We start from the raw sequence: 20,937 nt of genomic DNA, 5'->3' as shown, positions 1-20,937 counted from the left end.
CCAAAAGTGTGATGACTTCATCACTGCACGTTTTTACCACTTTGATTTATCCTTAAACGTTGAGAAAAAACTTTTTTTTATTTATTTTTTTATCATCCGCACACTGTATGAGATCAAACGAAAGGAAAACAAACAAATGCATTAAGTCAGTAACTATTTGAAGAAACAATAAAACAAATATTTCACCTACATCGCCTTTTAACTTTCACAGTAAGCTATATTTTGATTATAGCCTATATCTAATCTAAGAATGGTTGTTTTACGAGCCCAACATTTGTAGTGGTGCGGTGGCAAAAGTTTTTGCCTCACCCCCCGCAGGAGATTATAACAACTGAATACTCAATTCCGCCACCCACCCTCTGAGAGGAAACACTCTGTATGACCACCACATCGCCAGTCAGATGAGTAACGCCGTTCAGCAAATGCGAGTCTTAATAGATAGCAAATGTCTCAGTCATTCAGCTCAGTTTACTACTAGATTTTAGTGACTTATCAAATCAATGATTCAATGATTCTTCTCTTCACCTCCTAGCCATGAAGATGTTGCTAAATATAAGACACATATTGTGGTTGATCTGCATATACCAAACAACGACTGGACCAGGTAAGCTTTTCATTTAGCCTATTTTTTTATTTTTTACATCTTTTATATTTCAAAAGTATTTATCTGGTGAATGTAAGAGTGGAAATTGGATTTGTTCATGCAAGACTGGCATTTACATGTGTCTAAATGAATGTAGGCATGCTTTTCTTTTTTTGTGCTGTTTTAAGGGCTAATTAGATTTTATTTCTTGCAACAAAAATCAACTTAAAGGGATAGTTCACCCAAACATTTTTTCTTTTTTTGTCACCATTTACTCAACCCTCATGCTGTTCCAAACCCGTATGAGTTACTTGTTGAACACAAAAGAAGATGAAACAATGTTGGTAACCAGACAGTGGACAACACCCATTGACTTCCATAGTATTTTTTTATTTCTACTATGGAAGGAAATGGGTGCCATCAACAGTCTGGATACCAACATTGTTTAAAATATCATCTTTTGTGTTCAAGAGAGGAAAGAAACTCTTTGGAAGGTTTGGAACAACTTGAGGGTAAGAAATGATACAATTTTAATTTTAGCGTGACCTATCTCTTTAATTGTAAAATTCATTTAAATGCACCTCCCGAATTGGTCAAACTGTTGGAGCAGACCCTGCATTCCCACAAACTGTTGTCCCCTAGCTGCCACTAATGGTTTACTTCCAGGCACCTATACCTTTTAATTAGGAACTTCTTGTAGTCTGGTGCAAACAGATGGCTTGACTTCATCACTCTGAGAGGCCATGCTCACACACGGTGGTGTGCTACCCTCAGGGGTAATCCCACCTGTCCAAAGCATTTCTCACATTGTTGGTCCGACTATATAGTGATTTTCTGACAGTTACGATCCTTTCAACGTCCCCCGTTCAAGGTTATCTGTCCTTCTACAGGAAAATAGTCTCTGGTATACTTACCCTTAGGCTTCACAGAGGCAGTACAATAATTTTTAGCTCAATTATCATAAACACTGTGAGGCATTATTTCCTGTGCTTTGCAGTGGATGCAGCTGTGTGTATACTTCTCATGCCTTTCATTCTCTCAGTCTCTAGCACATTATTGGTGATGCGTCCCGTCAGCGGCTTGTTGTCCGGGAGAGTGACCCTTCCATGTTCCTTCTCCATCATCCCAACTGTTGGACCTAGAAACAGAAATGCCTCCGGAACAGATTACCTGCGCATCAAATGGACAAAAATTGAGGGGGGTGTGGAGTCGACTGTTCTTGTCACCCAAAATGGCGTCATTAAGATTGGTTCGGGGTACAGGAGTCGCGTATCTGTGCAGAGTCACCCGGAAGACATTGGCGATGCTTCTCTAACTATGGTGAAGCTCCGGGCAAGTGATGCTGGAACATACCGCTGTGAAGTAATGTTTGGGATTGAGGACACGCAAGACACAGTTAGTTTAAATGTTGATGGTAAGATTGTTTTAACACCTTTGTCTTCTCGCTTTCTCTCAAATTTGAACGATTTTTAAGACGCCATTGTTGTATCTGAAGCACAAATGCTGCCAATATGGGAAATTCCTTAAAACTATTTGATCAATGACAGTCATAACCAAAGTAAATTATAGATACATGAAAGTTCAGTCTTTTAAGTGGAACTGTTAATGGGAGAAAACCCACAAGCACAGATTATCTAAATTGTTGAGGGATTTTAAGGTTGTTTCGGCTCCTCCCAGATTATAGTTACTGCGTAAAAAGTGAAATGCACTCCAATAAACTTTGCCTCTCTTAATGTCTTCCCTCTGCTTGGATACACTGTAATGCATATTGACACTGGGATGCATCTTGTATGGGATGATTTATGCACAGGCCATGTGAAAGGATGGGATGGGTCAGCCCTGAACTGCTTTGGCTCTAGAATCGCAGCACCACCCTGCTCTCAGCAAAGACACACTGCCATTTTAATTAGATCCATTACTCATTTAATTTGAATTTGTTTCAAAGCGACAATTATGGGGGTGGATGGAATGTCCCCTCGTTCAAATGAATGTCCCAACACTGCTTGCTTTATTAATTTGTTTATAAGCAACTTGCAGACCTCTTCAGGACTAAAGCAGTTTGTATTAGTCTTCAAATTTATGGCGGTCACTGACAACAATGGCAGTAATACAATGTGCCCCTATTTAATGAAACTGTTAATGGATGGAATGGTCTTTGTTAGGAGATGTTCATTTTTGTTTGTTTTATTTGTTCTTTTGAACAGGCGTGGTGTTTCACTACAGGTCAAGGGTCAGCAGATACATTCTGAACTATGAACAAGCTGTACAGACCTGCAGTGATGTCGGAGCCTCCATTGCTACAGCAGAACAGCTGAGAGCTGCTTATGAGGATGGATTTGACCAGTGTGATGCTGGCTGGATTGCAGATAAAACAGTGAGGTTAGAAGCAACACACACACACACACACACACACACACACACACACACACACACACACACACACACACACACACACACACACACACACACACACACACACACACACACACACACACACACACACACACACACACACACACACACACACACACACACACACACACACACACACACACACACACACGACCTGCACTTCTATATTCTCTACTGGCAATCTCAGTAATAAGTTCTAAACAATATGTCAACATGTTGATACAAAAAGGAAATTGCAAAAGCTAAACAAATGATAATTGTGTACTATTTTTCAGTCATGAGAAACTTGTCTCTCTGTGTGGATTGTTTCTATCTGTAGATATCCAATCACTAGACCAAGGCCTGGCTGCTTTGGAAATCTGCCTGGAAAACCTGGTGTCAGGTCTTATGGCAAACGCAGGCCCACAGAGACCTTCGACGTGTTCTGCTATGTGGATAAGCTTGAGGGTAAGAGTTTAGTATTCTGTTATTTCTTACAACTTATTTCTTTTCAAAAATAAAATAAAATAAAACTTCTTGACAAGGCCAACAGTCCTGTGGTAATGTGAAAGAGCTGTAGTTTATCTGTTATATTTGCTCTATGCTGACACATTTCATGTGGTTTTAAACTGCGGTTATGACCAAAAATGAATATCAACCATATTGGCAATGAACATCTGTGGTATTAAACATTGAAGTGGAAGCTCTCTTATTTTAATTCAAATCTGAGTTTCTTTTCAATCCCAAGTCTAATGTGAACATAAACTTGTTTTGCCGAATGTACATCAGCTTATCAGAACATCCTGTCAGTAGTTTTATAGGTAACTTTTTACAATAAGGTTCATTAGTTAACATTAGTTAACGTAACTTGAACTATGAATGAACAATACTTCTACAGCATTAATTCATCTTATTTAATGTTAATTTCAACATTTACTAATACATTATTAAAATCAAAGGTTGTATTTGTTAACATTAGTTAATGCACTGTGAACTAACATGAACAAACATTGAACAGCTGGATTTTTATTAACTAACATTAACAAAGATTAATAAATACTGTAACAAATGTATTGCTCAACTGTTAGGTCATGTAACATTAACTAATGTTAACTAATGAAACTTATTGTAAAGTGTTACCATTTTATTTGAAAGCTGATAGTTTGCATGATAGTATTCTTTTAAAAATTACATACATGTATTTAAAGTAACTTACTAATAATGATGAGAATTTGTTGTTTGTAGAAGATTCTAGTTTTTTCAAAAGCCAGAATGACCAAGAAATAACAATATATATATATATATATATATATATATATATATATATATATATATATATATATATATATATATATATATATATATATATATATATATTTATTTTATTTTTTTTCATATCTTGTCAGGAGACTTAATACTGAGTGCATTATTCAGTTTAGTGTTGTGACAAAGCGATGGAAAACGACTAACATCAGAAAAAGCAAATGGAAAATGGATTCATAAAATGAACACCCTGTTGTATACTGTGGTGTTTAATATGTCTCATTCCCTCACGAAAGAAGATTTGGGAATGTCTTTACTGTTCTGCTGTAAATTACTTGGACGTCATGAAAACCTCAGTTCTAGCTTTTGACAGCAACACCCAAGGCTGCACGAAAACAACTCCCCCTCGTTTTTATTTTCATCCTATTCACCACAGCATTTGCTTGAATATTTTGTTTTATTTTCTGAAAGTGATTTAATTAATTTGCATTTGTCATATTATTCAGGGTATTCCCCCTCCTCCCAGATCCAAGATCTGGGTTTTGATTCATTGACTGGCAATTTGGAATGTATTTGTTAGCAAGACTTTAACGCTACACTGTGTAATTTTTTAAGTTGATTCTTAGCAAAAAACACTTTGTTCTTTCAAAATGATATGTGCTCATTAATGTGTAATTACTTCTACCAAATAATCAAGTATTCTCGTAAGCGTAGAATCTGCCATTTAGAATACATACGAGCGAGTCGCTCGAATGGCGGCAGCCATGTTGCGCCTCCATCTTGAAAATACATTAGCCAAAGAGGGACATACCTGGAAATTCAAGCTTCGCCTTTCGTGTTTTTACGCTCAGTGGCACCGTGACGAATGCGAGGGGAAGATTACTCGCGACTGCCGGCAGATTTGAAATAATACGGCCACCGTATAGGAGTTAAAACGCCCTCGGAATGGGAGGGGCTAGAAAGTAATATTCAGTGGGTAGTCATAAACAATTTCACTGCTAGATCGGAGAAAATCCTACACAGTGTAGCTTTAATAATGATAATTATTTAACACGTAAGCTGTTTTTATGACAAACTCAAAATGCAGCTAATTTCAGATATATAATGTTTCTTTCATGTTTTTACTCCAGGCAATGTTTACTTTGCGCCCACAACGCAAAAGATGACCTTTGCTGAGGCCAAGGCGGAGTGTGAACGCATGAATGCAGAGCTGGCCTCACCTGGTCAACTCCACGCTGCCTGGAGACAGGGCCTCGACAGATGCGATTATGGATGGCTGTCTGACGGCAGTGCCCGCCACCCTGTCTCCGTACCCAGAAGTCAGTGTGGTGGTGGCCTGCTGGGTGTCCGCACCTTGTACCGCTACCGAAATCAAACAGGCTTCCCGGATCCCAGCATGAAGCTAGGAGCATACTGTTTCAAAGGTAAAGACTTTTCACTGAGCTCATGAAGTGTTTATGGTGTAATAAACGAACACCTGAATGGTTGCAAGAACAGCCACTTTACCAGCTGCTTTGACGTCATTTCTCACAGCAGGCATAAAATTGAAGCCCTTACCCCATTACACACGTAAACTTGAGCTCCAGACTTGAAGGCCTCTTAACGGCAGTAAATCAAAGCAGAATATTAGTTACAGTGCACCGCTTTTTGTTAATTGAAGTTCTTTTAGGTTGAGACGCAGAGAATGGAAAAGTTTACATGAGAGTAGCTCATTCTCCAGTGATTCACTGACCTCACTCACTGCATTCTGGGTTGCCGCCCGTTTCTAAGGAAACCACATTGGGCTTGGTTAACAAGAGGGTTTAAACACTCAGAGGTCCGTTATGCCACTGTAGTGCTTCATGGCTAAATGGCAGATGCTTGTCAGACTTTGCTTTGTGGTGTTGTAGGTACTGAGACTTCAGAAAGACTTGATGTTCTCATTGGCCAAGATGAGATGACCTCATAAGAACACTATTATGCAACCAGGGGCATCATTCTCAAAAGATAAACAGCACTGAGACACGTCAAAGTCAAGTTAGTCTAGAGCTAACTACTGTAGTCTAACCACTCTGAACAGCTATTTTCAATGCTGGTAGGGATGCAAGATATATAATTGGTATTATGGTATGACTCTTATTAGAGATTTATTTATTTATTTAGCAGCCAGTACTGGATATTTAAATTGTAATATTAAAATTTAATTTTCCCGTTTTTACATTTCAATTACCTTTCCTGTCATCAAATGCTAACCTAAAGTTAATCTTTAAAAACAGTAATAATTTAAAAACACTGGTAAATGTAAATCCCAAAATGAATATCCATTTTTCATATTGTGCATTATAATGTTTTGATGCCTAATTTCACTCGTAGCATTTCAAAACATTTTATTATCAGCCATCGGTTATCGACCTTGACATAAAAATAATAATTTTAGCAGTACTAGCCAGAGTTTTTAAAAATAGTGCATCCATACTATCAGCTGATATCTGCTTGAAAAGGCAAAAAACAAAATCTCCAAAATGATTTATCAAGATTATAGATCAACAATAAAATCTGACAACAATGGAATTATAGATTGTCCTACTTTAGCTCAATTCTTGATAAAAAAAAAATCATGCACGTCTAGTTAATGCATATACATTTGTCTCTGAAAGGTAAGGATTCCTTTCTTTGAGTCACCATTAAAAAAAATGTTCACCCCAAAATGACAATTCTGTCATAATTTACTCACCCTCAAGTTGTTCCAACCATGTCTGAAATTCTTTCCTCTCCTGAACTCAAAAGAACATATTTTGAAAAATATCGGTAACCAAACAGTTAATGGGCCCTATTGATTTCCATAGTATTTTTTTCCCATACCATGGAAGTCAATGGGGCTCAACAACTGTTCTTTCAACAGATTTGGAACAACTTGAGGGTGAGTAAATGATGATCCCTTTAATGTTTATCTAAGCCATTCGTCAAAGAACATTGTGAGCCAGATTTACTAAACAGGGCAAATTAGCGTGAGAACGCAATTCCAAAAAAATGTGCCGATGGCAGTGGATCCTACTGATGACACGCCAATTTGAGAACACAGACGCAGCCGGATCATTTCCATAATGACCAACGCAATCTACCAAGAGCAACGCAAATGGTTTAAGCATCTGGTTGAAAAATATTGGTGCAAATACCAGTAAACTGACTAGCGCAAACCATAGTAATGCCATACTGGCATGATTCATTTAAATACTCTCCTCCCATAAATTTTGCGTCTGAATGGGAAACTCCCACAAATGCATATGCAAAAGGTCAGCCGTAAAATTAACCATGTCCACGCCTTTTCAGCGCAAATATTTTCACTGCGTGTCTTTAGTATATCCTGAGAGTAGTTTTTTAATGCCAAAAGAGAGTTTGCGCTGGAGCAAATTTGGCCTTTAGTTGCATAATACAGAGCTAATACCTTTTCTGTAATACCTTTTTCAGATGCACAGTACAGACCTATAGCCATCAACAAACATGAAAAAGCGCTTAGGTGTTACCTGGTCCTTTTTTTCTGACTCTTTACGCTGTCAGACTTTCTGTTCTTCCTGTCATTTGCACCAGCACTTATCTGAACAGACATGTGGATAAAGGAGAGCGCTACTACCAGAGCTCTAAAATCAGTGTGTCTCGCTAACCCCTGACCTGGGGGGTTTATCTTTTCAACTGAGGTTAATTTAGACAACCTACCCCCTGCCAGGCAGGGCACTCACCCAGAATGACAGCCACTGACTGCTGTGATAAGTAATGGACCTGGGGTTCACCCTAAACCTCGACACTGTGACCTCTGTGTTTGTTTGGTCTGTTTCAACTCTGTTAAGCCTCTCTGATCCATGTGGCATTGAGTGCTGTTCAAGTGTTTTCTCTTACATGATGGGTTTGGTTCTCATGTTCTTTTGCCCTGTGATGACTACTAATGTTAGATATAGTGGCAGATGTGGATAAAATCACATGAGCTAATCAGGCTGGATTAGGATGACAAATGTTAGGATGTTTTCGCCCCTCACCACACCTTGCCACATTATAACATCCCACAAACCATCAGACAATGCATCACATTGAATGACAGGCATTTTTCTTAAGGGAAAAAGTACCTCATGGCTGACATCAGATTGAATAGAAAGAGCCTGGAGATAATAGAGAACAGCTGGAGCCTTGGCTGCTAGCCTGTTGTATTTGAAGATGACACTTTTTTTTTGTGAACACATGGTAATTAAGGGCTAAACAGCCATTAAAGAGCATGTAAGCTGTTTGTGTGAATGAAATTCAATTTGCAAAATAATTGTTAGGTTGTTGGAACCATTCTAACACCATTCAGATAAAAGAAATTCACTGAATAGTTTAAAGCCTCTGAGGTAATCTGATGAGCTATTCTCGTCAACCAAACTCAAGCATAGCATACAATGAAATGTACTTAGAATGCTTTGTAAAAATGACCCATATTTGAAGGTGAAAATCACTTTCAGATTGGAACAATTAAAAAAGTTTTATGACCTAAGTGTTTTTCAACAATTGTAAGGAATATAGGTCTCTCGAGGACTCTGAGAACGGTATAATCAAATCATGCCTTGTTTCGGCAATAGTGGGATAATGTTTCATAATAATTTAATTATAATAATCATACAACCAAGCATGATGTCCATAATGTGCAAGTTGCTGTGTGAAAACGGAAAGATTTCCACAGCACAGATCTATCTGAAAATCCTGTTCACAATATTTTTGATACAGTGGCGAAAAGTAGACAATACATACCAGTAGATCAAACCATAGTAACCATCTGACAACAAAAAAGTTAAGTGGTAATACTTTGTTATATTTCTATAAACAAAAACAATCAGATTATATGGTTGCAAGCTAATAACCAATTATTCTGTTCAAACTACTGTTACTGTTCAATTGTCAGTAATTATCAAACTGTCAGTAAGATTAGTTTTTTTTTATGTTTTTGAAAGAAGTCTCTCATGCTCCCCAAGGCTGCATTTCTTTGAATACAGTAAAAACAGAAATATTGTTGCAATTTAAAATAACTGTTTTCTGTTTGAAGATATTTTAAAATCGTATTTATTCCTGTCAAGGCAAAGCTGAATTATCAGCATCATTACTTCAGTCTTAAGTGTAACATGATCCTTCAGAAATCATGCTGATTTGGTGCTCATGCTCATTTCTTATTATTATCATCAATGTTAAACAATTATCCTTCTTAATATTTTTGTGGAAACTCTGATACATGTTTTTTTTTTCGTTTTTTTTTTTAGGATTCAGCATTTATTTGAAATAATAGTTTTTTAAAACAATGTGAAAGCCTTTACTGTCATTTTTTGATCAATTTAATGCATAAATAAGGATTTCTTTCTTGCCAAAAAGGTTTGAAAGGTAGTGTATTTTGATATGCATTTTGATTGTGTATTTTTATGTTTTGATGTATTTTGATTGAATGCACTCATCTGCCCATGTTTGAGTGCATGTCTATAATACAAAATATCAAAATATTGTGACAATTTTTTCCCTTCCTATAGGCCCCTCTAAGCTTTTATTCAACCAGTCCTCCTGGGTGGATGTCACAATCAAGAGTGGTACAACTATGGAGCCCACCACTACATTCTTTGCCACAGAGACCACCAGAGGCCAGACTTCTGAGGCCAGTCCCTCTCACACATCACAGGCAACCTCTGATGATGACCTGTCTCTTACCGACGCCCCTTCTATGTTTTCTACAAGCATGGCACCACCAAAGACAAGCCACTTCCCTGACAGTCTAGAATCCATCAATACACCATATGCAGCTGCAGTCAGTGAGAAATCTGAGGAAAGCTTTCCCACGACAAAAGTTCCAGATTTTGATATTAGTGATTTTGACACTGAGAAGGCTGATGATGAAGCAAAAGTTCGTGGAGATGTGGTCCGTGACGAGCTTACTATTGCAGCTCCCACAGCCACGGAAGAGCTAATGGAGGAACCAGAGGATAAGAGCATCATTGAAGTAAGGACCGTTCTACCTGATATTTTACTTTCAGGCTCTCTAAGCACAAAACCAATGTTCGCAGTCGGGAAAACAGAGGAATCTATTCTGGTTGATATGACATCAGACAGAGTTTTAGAACCAGAGTCCTCTGTAGTAACATTAGTAAACACTGTAGAATCTGGACACACAACTGAATCGTCCTCACTTAGCGAATCCATCACTCAAAGTGATCATGATAAATTCCCAACCCAGATTCCGACTCGCTCAGCTAGTGAGACCAGTAATGGTAAAGACGAAGCTGAATCACGTGATTCCACACAGTCATCCTTCTCATTGGCAACAGAGGCCACTTTTCTTGAGAGTGCTAAGTCTACTGTTTTCTCTGAGTATGAAGATGAGACTGGGGTTGGGGTTGTTATGGCGGACCCCCCACCTCTGTCTACACAGAGATCCACAAGCTCAGAACCTGATCCTTCAGAGACCTCCAGTGGAGTTACCGTCACTGATTCTACAGTTACACCCACTGTTTTTATACAAAGCTCACAACCTGGAGAAACATCTGCTGGAACCTCCAAATCTACACAAAAAGCGTCTCAAACATTCACCAGCTATTCAGAAAGCGAAACTGCTGAATTGACTGACCGTGTGACAAAGTCACCAGGTTTAACTACACCTAGTTCAGCCACAGTTGGTTCAGGAGCAGAGATAACAACACCTTCACTTACTGATCAAGATACATCACAGATGAACATCACAGAAGGAGCTGCATCAGGCCCTTCAAAGGCACCCAAGGAGACACTAACAGAGGCCATGCACACCTCCACTGATTCTAAAGACCTAGGTATGATATCTTTGTTTTTCTTTTTCTGAAGTTTTCACATGCTTTCTGAAAGTGGCTTGAAATAGTCCTTTCTTATTAATCACTTTTAATAAAGAGATGTGCAAGGCATTGGCAGCAACATCATATTTTAAAAATGCAATTATTCCCAGAACTATCATAATATAAACGAAACATGAAAATAATAGTATATGTTCGTATCCTCAGATTTTCATTTATTATCAATTCATTGTCTGATCATTGTTCATTGTTGGTTTATTGACCAACAAATTATAGTGTATTTTTGCAGCACAGAAAAAATAATGGTCATCATTTACCACTATTCAGTAACTGTGGTTCAAAAACTGCTAGAGTGTTCACACTAAGAACAATAACTATAAAGATAACTATGACTATATTAGCATCCACACCAACAGACAATAACGTTCTGTGTTCTGTGCACACGCTGCAGTTATGCTGTCTGGTGCTTTAAATGCTCAAGCTCTTTAAAGTCGGGTAGATTCTGATTGGCTGTCAATGCATTTATCATTCATCAGCTGGAAAAAAGTATTGATTCCAACATTACAATTCCTCTGTGTTGTTATCTCTATAGCTGGGTTGTGGACTTCCCTGGTCTTATAGAATTAATTATTATAAAACCTATATAATTATTGTTAGAATGATTGTTCTTTGTGTGAATGGCCTTTAACGATGCTGTCCAGGGTCCAAAAAAGTGTGGCTCTATACGTTGAAAAATGTTTATAGAGAGGTATTTAGCAGTACCCAAAATCCCTAATTCTGTCAAGTCCTGAGAACTTGGCAGTTCCTTGGCACTATCAAAACTCTTTGTGTTCTATCTCTGTCTGAAAATTCTCTCACTTCTTCGAAACAGAACTGTCTGCCGTATTTGAACGGCTACTTGAAGACTTCAGATGCACAAACCTCTAAGTTCGTCTGACATTTTTCTTTTCAATTATCCTTTTTTTATCAGGCTCCTATGTTTAGGTTTAGTAATTTCACTTTAATGGCAATGAAAGGTTGTTAGTCAGTAATTGAAATGCTTTATTTTCAATAATGACACTTTAGTCAATTAATTGGTATTTATCAGTTTTTATTGTCTTTTGCTACAATACCAGCTAAGTCCATGCGTGGGTTTTTTTGTGTGCAAAAACCTCTTTGGACAAGATATAATAAACAGTTGCAAAATCACTTCTGCACGTCCGTATCGTATTCAGGTCCAAGTGCTCACAGGGGATCCAGGTTTCTTATGTGACCCGCGGTCGTTTCCCAATCCCACCCTATCTCTTTCCAGTCACTCTTCACTGTCCTTTCTGAATAAAGGTAAAAGGGTTAAACATTATAGTAAAAAAATAAAAAAATAATTCAAACAGTATAACCATTACGACACAAAATGACAGCACACTTTATTGGATTACAACAACAAACAGAAGACAAATAGAAGGCTTTATATAATAACTACACCACTACGCTCAAAAATAAATAAATAATGATAATATAATGTATATTTAAAATATAATAACCTATATACAATATTAAATATATTAAAAAATAAATATAAAATTGATGTATCAAAAATAAATAAAAAAGAATAAATAAATAACTATAAAATTTTACTCTTTAGTTGTGCATTAAGTTAGTAAACATTAAACTGATAATAGTCAAATCTAAACAATCCATTGTCAAAAAATTTACATTTCTAGCATAAACTTCTATATTATTACAAATCTTGTTTGGCTAAAAATGTCTTTTAACAGGATAAAAATTGCGTCTCGATAATTGAAAGCTGGTTTATACACACACCGTAATTTATCTTGAAATCTATGTTTAGATTCGCGTCTTCTGATTGGTTCTGTGAACTTAGAGGCTTTTGCTGACAAAGGGAAGTAGTGTTTAGCAGTTTCTGCCAACGAACCTGTATTTTTGAATGGGCTGAGGCTGGGATTTAGCGGGTTTGAAGGGAAAGTATATGATGAACATATACTATGTGCGGAGAGCATTCGCTCAATATCATCTCATTTTTGACAGAGGTGGCATTTAGCAGCTTTGCATCGGAAGTCTTCACTTTAATCGTACAGAGAAATGATTTTTGACACTGTGATTCTGTGAGGAAAAAAAATATGCTTTCATGATGATTCAAACTGGTCCACGTTGTGTTCCATAGGACTTAGCATTAAAAAAGGAAATCAAAAAACAAATATGTGTTTAAGTTTAACAAACAAAAACACATGCATATTTATAAGCACACACACATATTCATGCTGGGATGAATTTACGATTGACTGTCTGCCTCCATTTGGCTTGTTTTCAGTACATATAACATTTAGTTTAGAGAGCTGTGTTTTAGGGGATGCCTTAGCAAATCTGTTCTCCCAGTGATTTCTGTCAGTGACTGCAGGCTTGGCAGAATAAGGCTTTGGACCCTTACCAGCGGAAACATAGAGTTCTGTTAGTGCACTGATGTCTGGACACTACAACATGGCTGATGTCATCTCTACAGCAGAGTCTCATCTGTATAGAGACGGCTGAGTAAGTGGTAGTGAAGAGAATGTGAGAATAGCATTTTTCTGTTGGCCTACTTGTTTGCTTGTAAGAAATAAGCATAAGACCAAAGGAAAGCAAGGGTGTAATAATAATATATTACACATTTTTTGTCAAAATATTATGACACAAAGATTAAACTAATGAGTCCAGGACATTACCCAGGATGCTTAGGCCAGTGAGGTAATGATTTAGGTACAAAAGCACATTTGTGCCTGCCTTCAGCCCTATGTACTGCTCCCTTTTTTGAGAATGCTCCAGCTTGTTTTAACAGACGCATAAAATGATGCTGGGAACTTTGGGTTTGACCATTCCCCTGTGTCTGAAAGTTGGGCAATAGGCAAACGAATGACAATGAGAGGAGGTTTTTTTTTCTTTCTGCATTCAGTCCGTCCAGACTACTATTTGCTTAACCAGGTGTCTCCAGATATTAACCTCTGTCCCTGCAGGTGTTCCCAACATCAGCTACTAATCTCGAAACTAATCAAAAGTTTGGCTTGTGGGAAATATTGGTCCTTTTCCAACCTTGAAATATATATCAGTAGCTGTGTGGGATGTTTAACTGATATGACCAACTTTTCTGTAAGATGAAATGGTAGATATTTAGGGCTTTAGTTTGTGGCAGCCGGTCATGTTTACTAAGTCAAGAAGGAACCGGATGTCTGTCTTTCTCTGGGCTCTGATGACACAGTCACAACAAGGAGTTTTTGTGGAAAGGATCAGTTGTTGTGGGGTCTGTTAGTGTGGATGCAATGAAAAGCCCAATTGTGTTGTTGGTTAAAAGGATCCAGTATATAACTTAGGCAGTTTACTTAAAATATTTGCCATTTCTTTTTGGCTTTATTGGGCCAAGATTTTTAATATGGCATAAATACACAGCCTCTACTATTAAATCCTGTGAGATTATAATGTGCCTATACATTGAAAAAGGGGGGTGTTTAAATTCCACTCCAGGCAGTCCAATTCCACCAAATCTCCCTCTGGGATGGACATGGGTACTGGCTCACACACCTGTTCATATTTTCATAATAATAGATTATATTTATAATGCAATGATAATCGATATAGCCTTTATCATTATGCAGAATACTATAAAATAATATATTTTCTGTCAGATTTTTTGATCCGACGCCAAATCAGATCACAGAAGGTTATTTAAAACACTCGACTTTGTGTTATAAAGTAAGTTTGGAGCAAAAACATGGTTTTAATCTCATAAATTGTCATACGTTGATGGTGTGCTAAGCTAACATGCTAGCGAACCCTAAGATGCACCTGCCTCCTACACTCTTAATAAAAATGGTTCTAAACAGTACCAAATTAGGGTTCTTCAGCTTGTAACAATAGCAGAACCCTTTTTTGGTGCTAAATAGAACCCTTTTTATAAGGTTTCATAAATAATCATGCTTTGAAAGTGCTGTATATAGAACCTTAATGGTGTTATAAATAACCTTTTCAACAATTTATTTTCATTACTATTAGTATATTATCTTCATATTATTAACATTAATATTATTAATATTTTTTTCATATAAATTATTTATTAATATTGTTTTTTAGCCCTCTATCTGTCTGGACTTAAATCTTGTTGTGTCTATTTGGGTTTTAGGTTTTTTTAAAAACAGCATGTTCTTGTTTATGTACTTTTATTTTTTATTGACATGGCAGATTGTACCAAAAATGACAGTGCTCTAATAACAGTTGTTGAATACATTAATAAATAACAATTGACATTTAACACGATATGTGACCCTGGACCACAAAACCAGTCACATGGGTGATTTTTTTTAAATTGAGATTTATACATCATATGAAAGCTGAATAAATAGGCTTTCCATTGATGTATGGTTTGCTAGGATTGGACAATATTTGGCCGAGATACAACTATTTGAAAATCTGGAATCTGAGGGTGCAAAAAATCTAATTATGTGTGTATTCTGAGTGGCAGTTTATCTCTGCAGATGATGAGGTTATGGTACGGGACAGCATCTGAAAAATACAATTGAGTTTAGAGTTACATTGTGTCTCTTTCATTTGATTATGTAAAAACATTTATGTTCATGAAGGCCAAAATGAGCAAAAATGGACAGAATGATCCTTTTACCATGTTAAAAGGTAAAAGTAATATAAAGTCATGGTATAGCTTTAATGTTTTTTTTGTGACTGGGTATGTTTAGGCATAAAGTCATAATAAAAAAAAAATCAAACAATATGGATCATAAATTCCATATCTCTGTTACTTGTGGAGAAGAGAAGATGAGTATCCTTAACTGAACAGAGCTGCTCACACTACATGTTCTGTTAAACTAAAAGAGAAAAAGACATGATTGTTAGGAAATGATTGTTACAATTTTGAAAGTTATAATTTATAGACATTTTAAGAAATAAATAATTTACCTGTTGAAAGTAAGTTGACAGTCTGTGTAGTAACTATAGTTGTATAGCTGAGCTCCAGAAAATCAGTAATGAGGAGGCTTTGACAGTCACAGATTCTAAACTCTACCCTAAACTCTAACACAAAAAAACCAAAAACATTTCAGCATATAAAGGGTTCTTCAGGACAATACGGTACTAAATAGAACTGTTACTACATGTAAAGAACCTTTAAAGAACCATAGTTTTTTTTAGTGTAGCTGTTATTTTTATGAATAATTTTGAATAGGAATGCTCACAGAAATGTCAATTTTTTAAAGAAGGTCATTTGATTCAAATGTGAAGTGAGAACATTGATCAAAGAAATTAGGATTGAAACAGCGTGAATAGACAGTCGTTAGTAATTATAATGAAGACAAAAGAAAATAATAATTAGAGCCATAACCAGGCCAGAGAGGTGTGAATGTGTGTAGGAAAGACTGCGACTGAATTGGGCTCATTTGCACCACAAAACAATAAAGACAATACACTGAATTGATGCTTAGAAAATGACAATAAACATCAGTTAGCATTTTAGAGTCTTCTCAAAAAAAAAAAGAAAAAAAAAAAGAAAAAAACAACAACAACACATAAGATTATCTTTATAAACATTTAATAAAACTCAGTTTTATAGACTTATCATCTTCAGATTTAAAATATAACATGGTCAGACGTAGCTGCAATGAATTTCTAGATTAATACAATGCCAATTTTATTCTCCTTCATATATTTCATAAAAATACATTTCTAAAAACTTTACAAAACTTTGAAGCTATTTATAACTATTTTTTCATTATGACAATAATTAATTCTGACTTTACAAAAAAAAAAAAGAACAAAAAAAAAAAAGTGTATGCTTTCAAATGAGACCATACTTGTGCTTTTGAATTTAATGAATTTAATCCCATGTTTCTTTGATCCCCCATTTTTTTTCAACAGTTAATCAAAACCTGATGCCTTTTGGAGAACAACATCCTTACATTCCCCAGTTGGTACAAATTCCCGACATACCTGCTGATCTTTTTCCGGTTGATCAGGAGACTGTTGTGGCAAGTGGGGATTTCTTGTCCTCTCTAGCCATTTCCATGACCCCAACAGTCAGCTTCATAAACGGCAAGCTTGAGGTGACACTTCATCCTAAAGATGTGGCAGAAGAAGTTAGAGGAGATAAGTTTGGAAGTGATTCCCTTAGAGTAAACAACTTAAGTGAACAAATGGAAACAACATTTGAATTTGATAGTTCATTAGTGGAGGCTGGCAGAACACCACATGAATCATTGGTGTCAGGATCTTCAATGGTGTCCCCCTTGTTTTCCACAACCCTTGATCCAGACATTGATTTTGGTCTACGAGGAATAGTAGTAGAATCCACTCCGCCATCACCTCCCATAACAATTAGTGAAGAGGAGATTCTCATATCTGAAGGAACTGTCATTCCAAGCATATCAACCACCACAACTGAAAAACAACCTTCTGTAAAAGATGTACACCCAATAGGATCCACAGATATTCCTTTGGATCTTGATGACTCTACTAAGTCATCTATATCTCGTTCAGTGCACAGTACTAGCTCTATAACAGAAAACAAAGCCAAAGATACAGCTGCTATAACACAGGTCATGGGAATGACAACTCAGAAAGATGATTTGTCTAAAACGGCAACACCCACAGTTATTACTGCCCTAGAGTCTACTTCTGAACATATGGACCATTTGGATACAGATGAAGCAGACGTAAGTGTTCAGACACCTGAAGTGTTCACTTTGACGCTGCCAACTCAAGTACGTAGTACAACAGTAAGTCAACTGGGCATAATATTTACACTTAGACCATCATCGAGTGAGACTGTTAAAATGCAGAAAGAGGCAGCTTCACAATCCATGATACCATCAACAAAGAATTTAGGGATGACCACAGCAAAAGATGAGCTTTCACCATCACATTTTTCTAAAGTTTTACAGTCTTCAGAGTCTGAAGCTTCAGTAGATGAGAAATCTTATATGTTTAAAACCACAACGATAAGTTCAGAATTATATACAATGACCAAATCAGACCAAGAGCTCAACAAAACCACAAAAACAATCTCAGCATCAAGCTTAACAGATGCTGAGACTAGAAGAGATCAGACAACTGAGGTACATAGTAGAGAACCTGTTTCCTCTCCTGACTCTACTTCATCAAACACAGTACATACATTGAGTACTAGGGCATCAACAGGGCGAATGGTCACAAGTCAAGATATTACATCACATACAGCAACAACCACAGCGACCGTGATGGAGGACAAAGACTTGTCAGCAAAACCATCTGTGCCCACCATCATTAATGTTTCAGAGTCTATGTTCTTTTCTGCCCAGACTGAACATTTAGACAAGACATTATCTGAAAGTTCAGTCATAATGACCTCAGAGATGACAGCTGCCAAAGATGGTCTTACACCATCAAGTTTTTCATTAACCATGCCACCAACAGAGTCTGAAGGTTCAGGAAATGAGACCTCTGATATGTTTATCAAAGAGATCTTGACGACAAGTTCTTCCATTTATGCTGCAACCAAATTGGACCAAGAGATTACCAAAACACCATCTGATAAAGCAGAAATCTCAGTGTCCAGCTCTTCAGATGCAGTGAGTACAGGAGATCAGACAACTGAGACACATAGAAGAGAACCTGTTTCCACTCTTGACTCTACTATAACTAGTACCATATCTACATTTACATCATTGAACACTGGGGTCTCAACAGGTAGAACAGTCACAAGTCAAGATGTTACTTCAAATACAGCAATAACCACAGTGACTATTATGGAGGACAAAGAGCTGTCAACAAAACCACCAGAATCCACCATCATTGATGTTTCAGAGACTCATTTCTCCTCAGCTCAGACTGAACATTTAGACAAGACATTATCTGAAAGTACAGTCAGAATGACCCCAGAGATGACAACTGCCAAAGGTTTGCCGCCACAATCAAGTTATTTTTCAAGCTTGCCATCAACAGAGTCTGAAGCATCAGGAGATGACACCTCTGAAATGTTTAGCAAGGATTTGTCAACCAGTTCCTCACATCATACTACAACAAAATCAGACGAAGATCTCACTAAAACGCTGTCTGACAGAACAGAAACAATCTCAGTGTCCACCTCATCAGATACTTTAGTTACACAAGATCAGACAACTGAGACACATAGTAGAGAACCTGTTTCCTCTCTTGACTCTACATCATCAAGCACAGTACACACATTAACATCACTGAGTACTGAGCACTCAACGGGACAAACATTCACAAGCCAAGATGTTACTTTACATACAGCAGCAACCACAGTGACTGTTATGGAGGACAAAGAGCTGTCATCAAAACCATCTGAGTCCACCATCATTGATGTCTCAGAGACTATTTTCTCCTCTGCTCAGACTGAACATTTAGACAAGACATTATCTGAAAGTACAGTCACAATGACTTCAGAGATGACAACTGCCAAAGGTTTGGTGTCACCATCAAGTTATTTTTCAAGCTTGCCATCAACAGGGTCTGAAGTATCAAGAGATGACACCTCTGAAATGTTTACCAAGGATTTGTCAACCAGTTCCTCACATCATACTACAGCAAAATCAGACGAAGATCTCACTAAAACGGCGTCTGACAGAACAGTAACAATCTTAGTGTCCACCTCATCAGATACTTTAGTTACACAAGATCAGACAACTGAGACACATAGTAGAGAACCTGTTTCCTCTCTTGACTCTACATCATCAAGCACAGTACACACATTAATATCACTGAGTACTGAGCAATCAACGGGACAAACATTCACAAGCCAAGATGTTACTTCACATACAGCAACAACTACAGTGACTGTTATGGAGGACAAAGACCTGTCAGCAAAACCATCTGAGTCCACCATCATTGATGTCTCAGAGACTCTTTTCTCCTCTGCTCAGACTGAACATTTAGACAAGATATTATCTGAAAGTACAGTCACAATGACCTCAGAGATGACAACTGCCAAAGGTTTGGTGTCACCATCAAGTTATTTTTCAAGCTTGCCATCAACAGAGTCTGAAGCATCAAGAGATGACACCTCTGAAATGTTTACCAAGGATTTGTCAACCAGTTCCTCACATCATACTACAACAAAATCAGACGAAGATCTCACTAAAACGGCGTCTGACAGAACAGAAACAATCTCAGTGTCCACCTCATCAGATACTTTAGTTACACAAGATCAGAAAACTGAGACACATAGTAGAGAACCTGTTTCCTCTCTTGACTCTACATCATCAAGCACAGTACACACATTAACATCACTGAGTACAGAGCACTCAACGGGACAAACATTCACAAGCCAAGATGTTACTTCACCTACAGCAGCAACCACAGTGACTGTTATGGAGGACAAAGAGCTGTCAGCAAAACCATCTGAGTCCACCATCATTGATGTCTCAGAGACTCTTTTCTCCTCTGCTCAGACTGAACGTTTAGACAAGACATTATCTGAAAGTACAGTCACAATGACCTCAGAGATGACAACTGCCAAAGGTTTGCTGTCACCATCAAGTTATTTTCCAAGCTTGCCATCAACAGAGTCTGACACATCAGGAGATGACACCTCTGAAATGTTTAGCAAGGATTTGTCAACCAGTTCCTCACTTCATACTACAACAAAATCAGACGAAGATCTCACTAAAACACTGTCTGACAGAACAGAAACAATCTCAGTGTCCACCTCATCAGATACTTTAGTTACACAAGATCAGACAACTGAGACACATAGTGGAGAACCTGTTTCCTCTCTTGACTCTACATCATCAAGCACAGTACACACATTAACATCACTGAGTACTGAGCACTCAACGGGACAAACATTCACAAGCCAAGATGTTACTTCACATACAGCAGCAACTACAGTGACTGTTATGGATGACAAAGATCTGTCAGCAAAACTAT

General features: G+C 37.3%; 1 protein-coding gene across 1 annotated transcript; it reads left to right on the top strand.

The window, feature by feature from the left end:
• Positions 1-425: 425 nt before the first annotated feature.
• LOC309500163 (uncharacterized protein) lies at positions 426-19,936 on the top strand (the record flags this gene model as incomplete). The annotated part of the gene is made up of 8 exons (XM_082171727.1): positions 426-604; positions 1,626-1,997; positions 2,788-2,962; positions 3,315-3,442; positions 5,368-5,661; positions 9,757-11,043; positions 16,930-18,945; positions 19,932-19,936. The coding sequence occupies exons 1-8, from the start codon at positions 535-537 to the stop codon at positions 19,934-19,936; spliced, it is 4,347 nt and encodes a 1,448-aa protein (XP_082027853.1). The 5' UTR covers positions 426-534.
• Positions 19,937-20,937: the final 1,001 nt, after the last annotated feature.

Source organism: Leuciscus leuciscus (genome assembly GCF_965113295.1).
Source record: "Leuciscus leuciscus genome assembly, chromosome: 5".
Taxonomy (NCBI): domain Eukaryota; kingdom Metazoa; phylum Chordata; class Actinopteri; order Cypriniformes; family Leuciscidae; genus Leuciscus; species Leuciscus leuciscus.
This window is presented reverse-complemented; position numbering and strand designations above follow the sequence as displayed.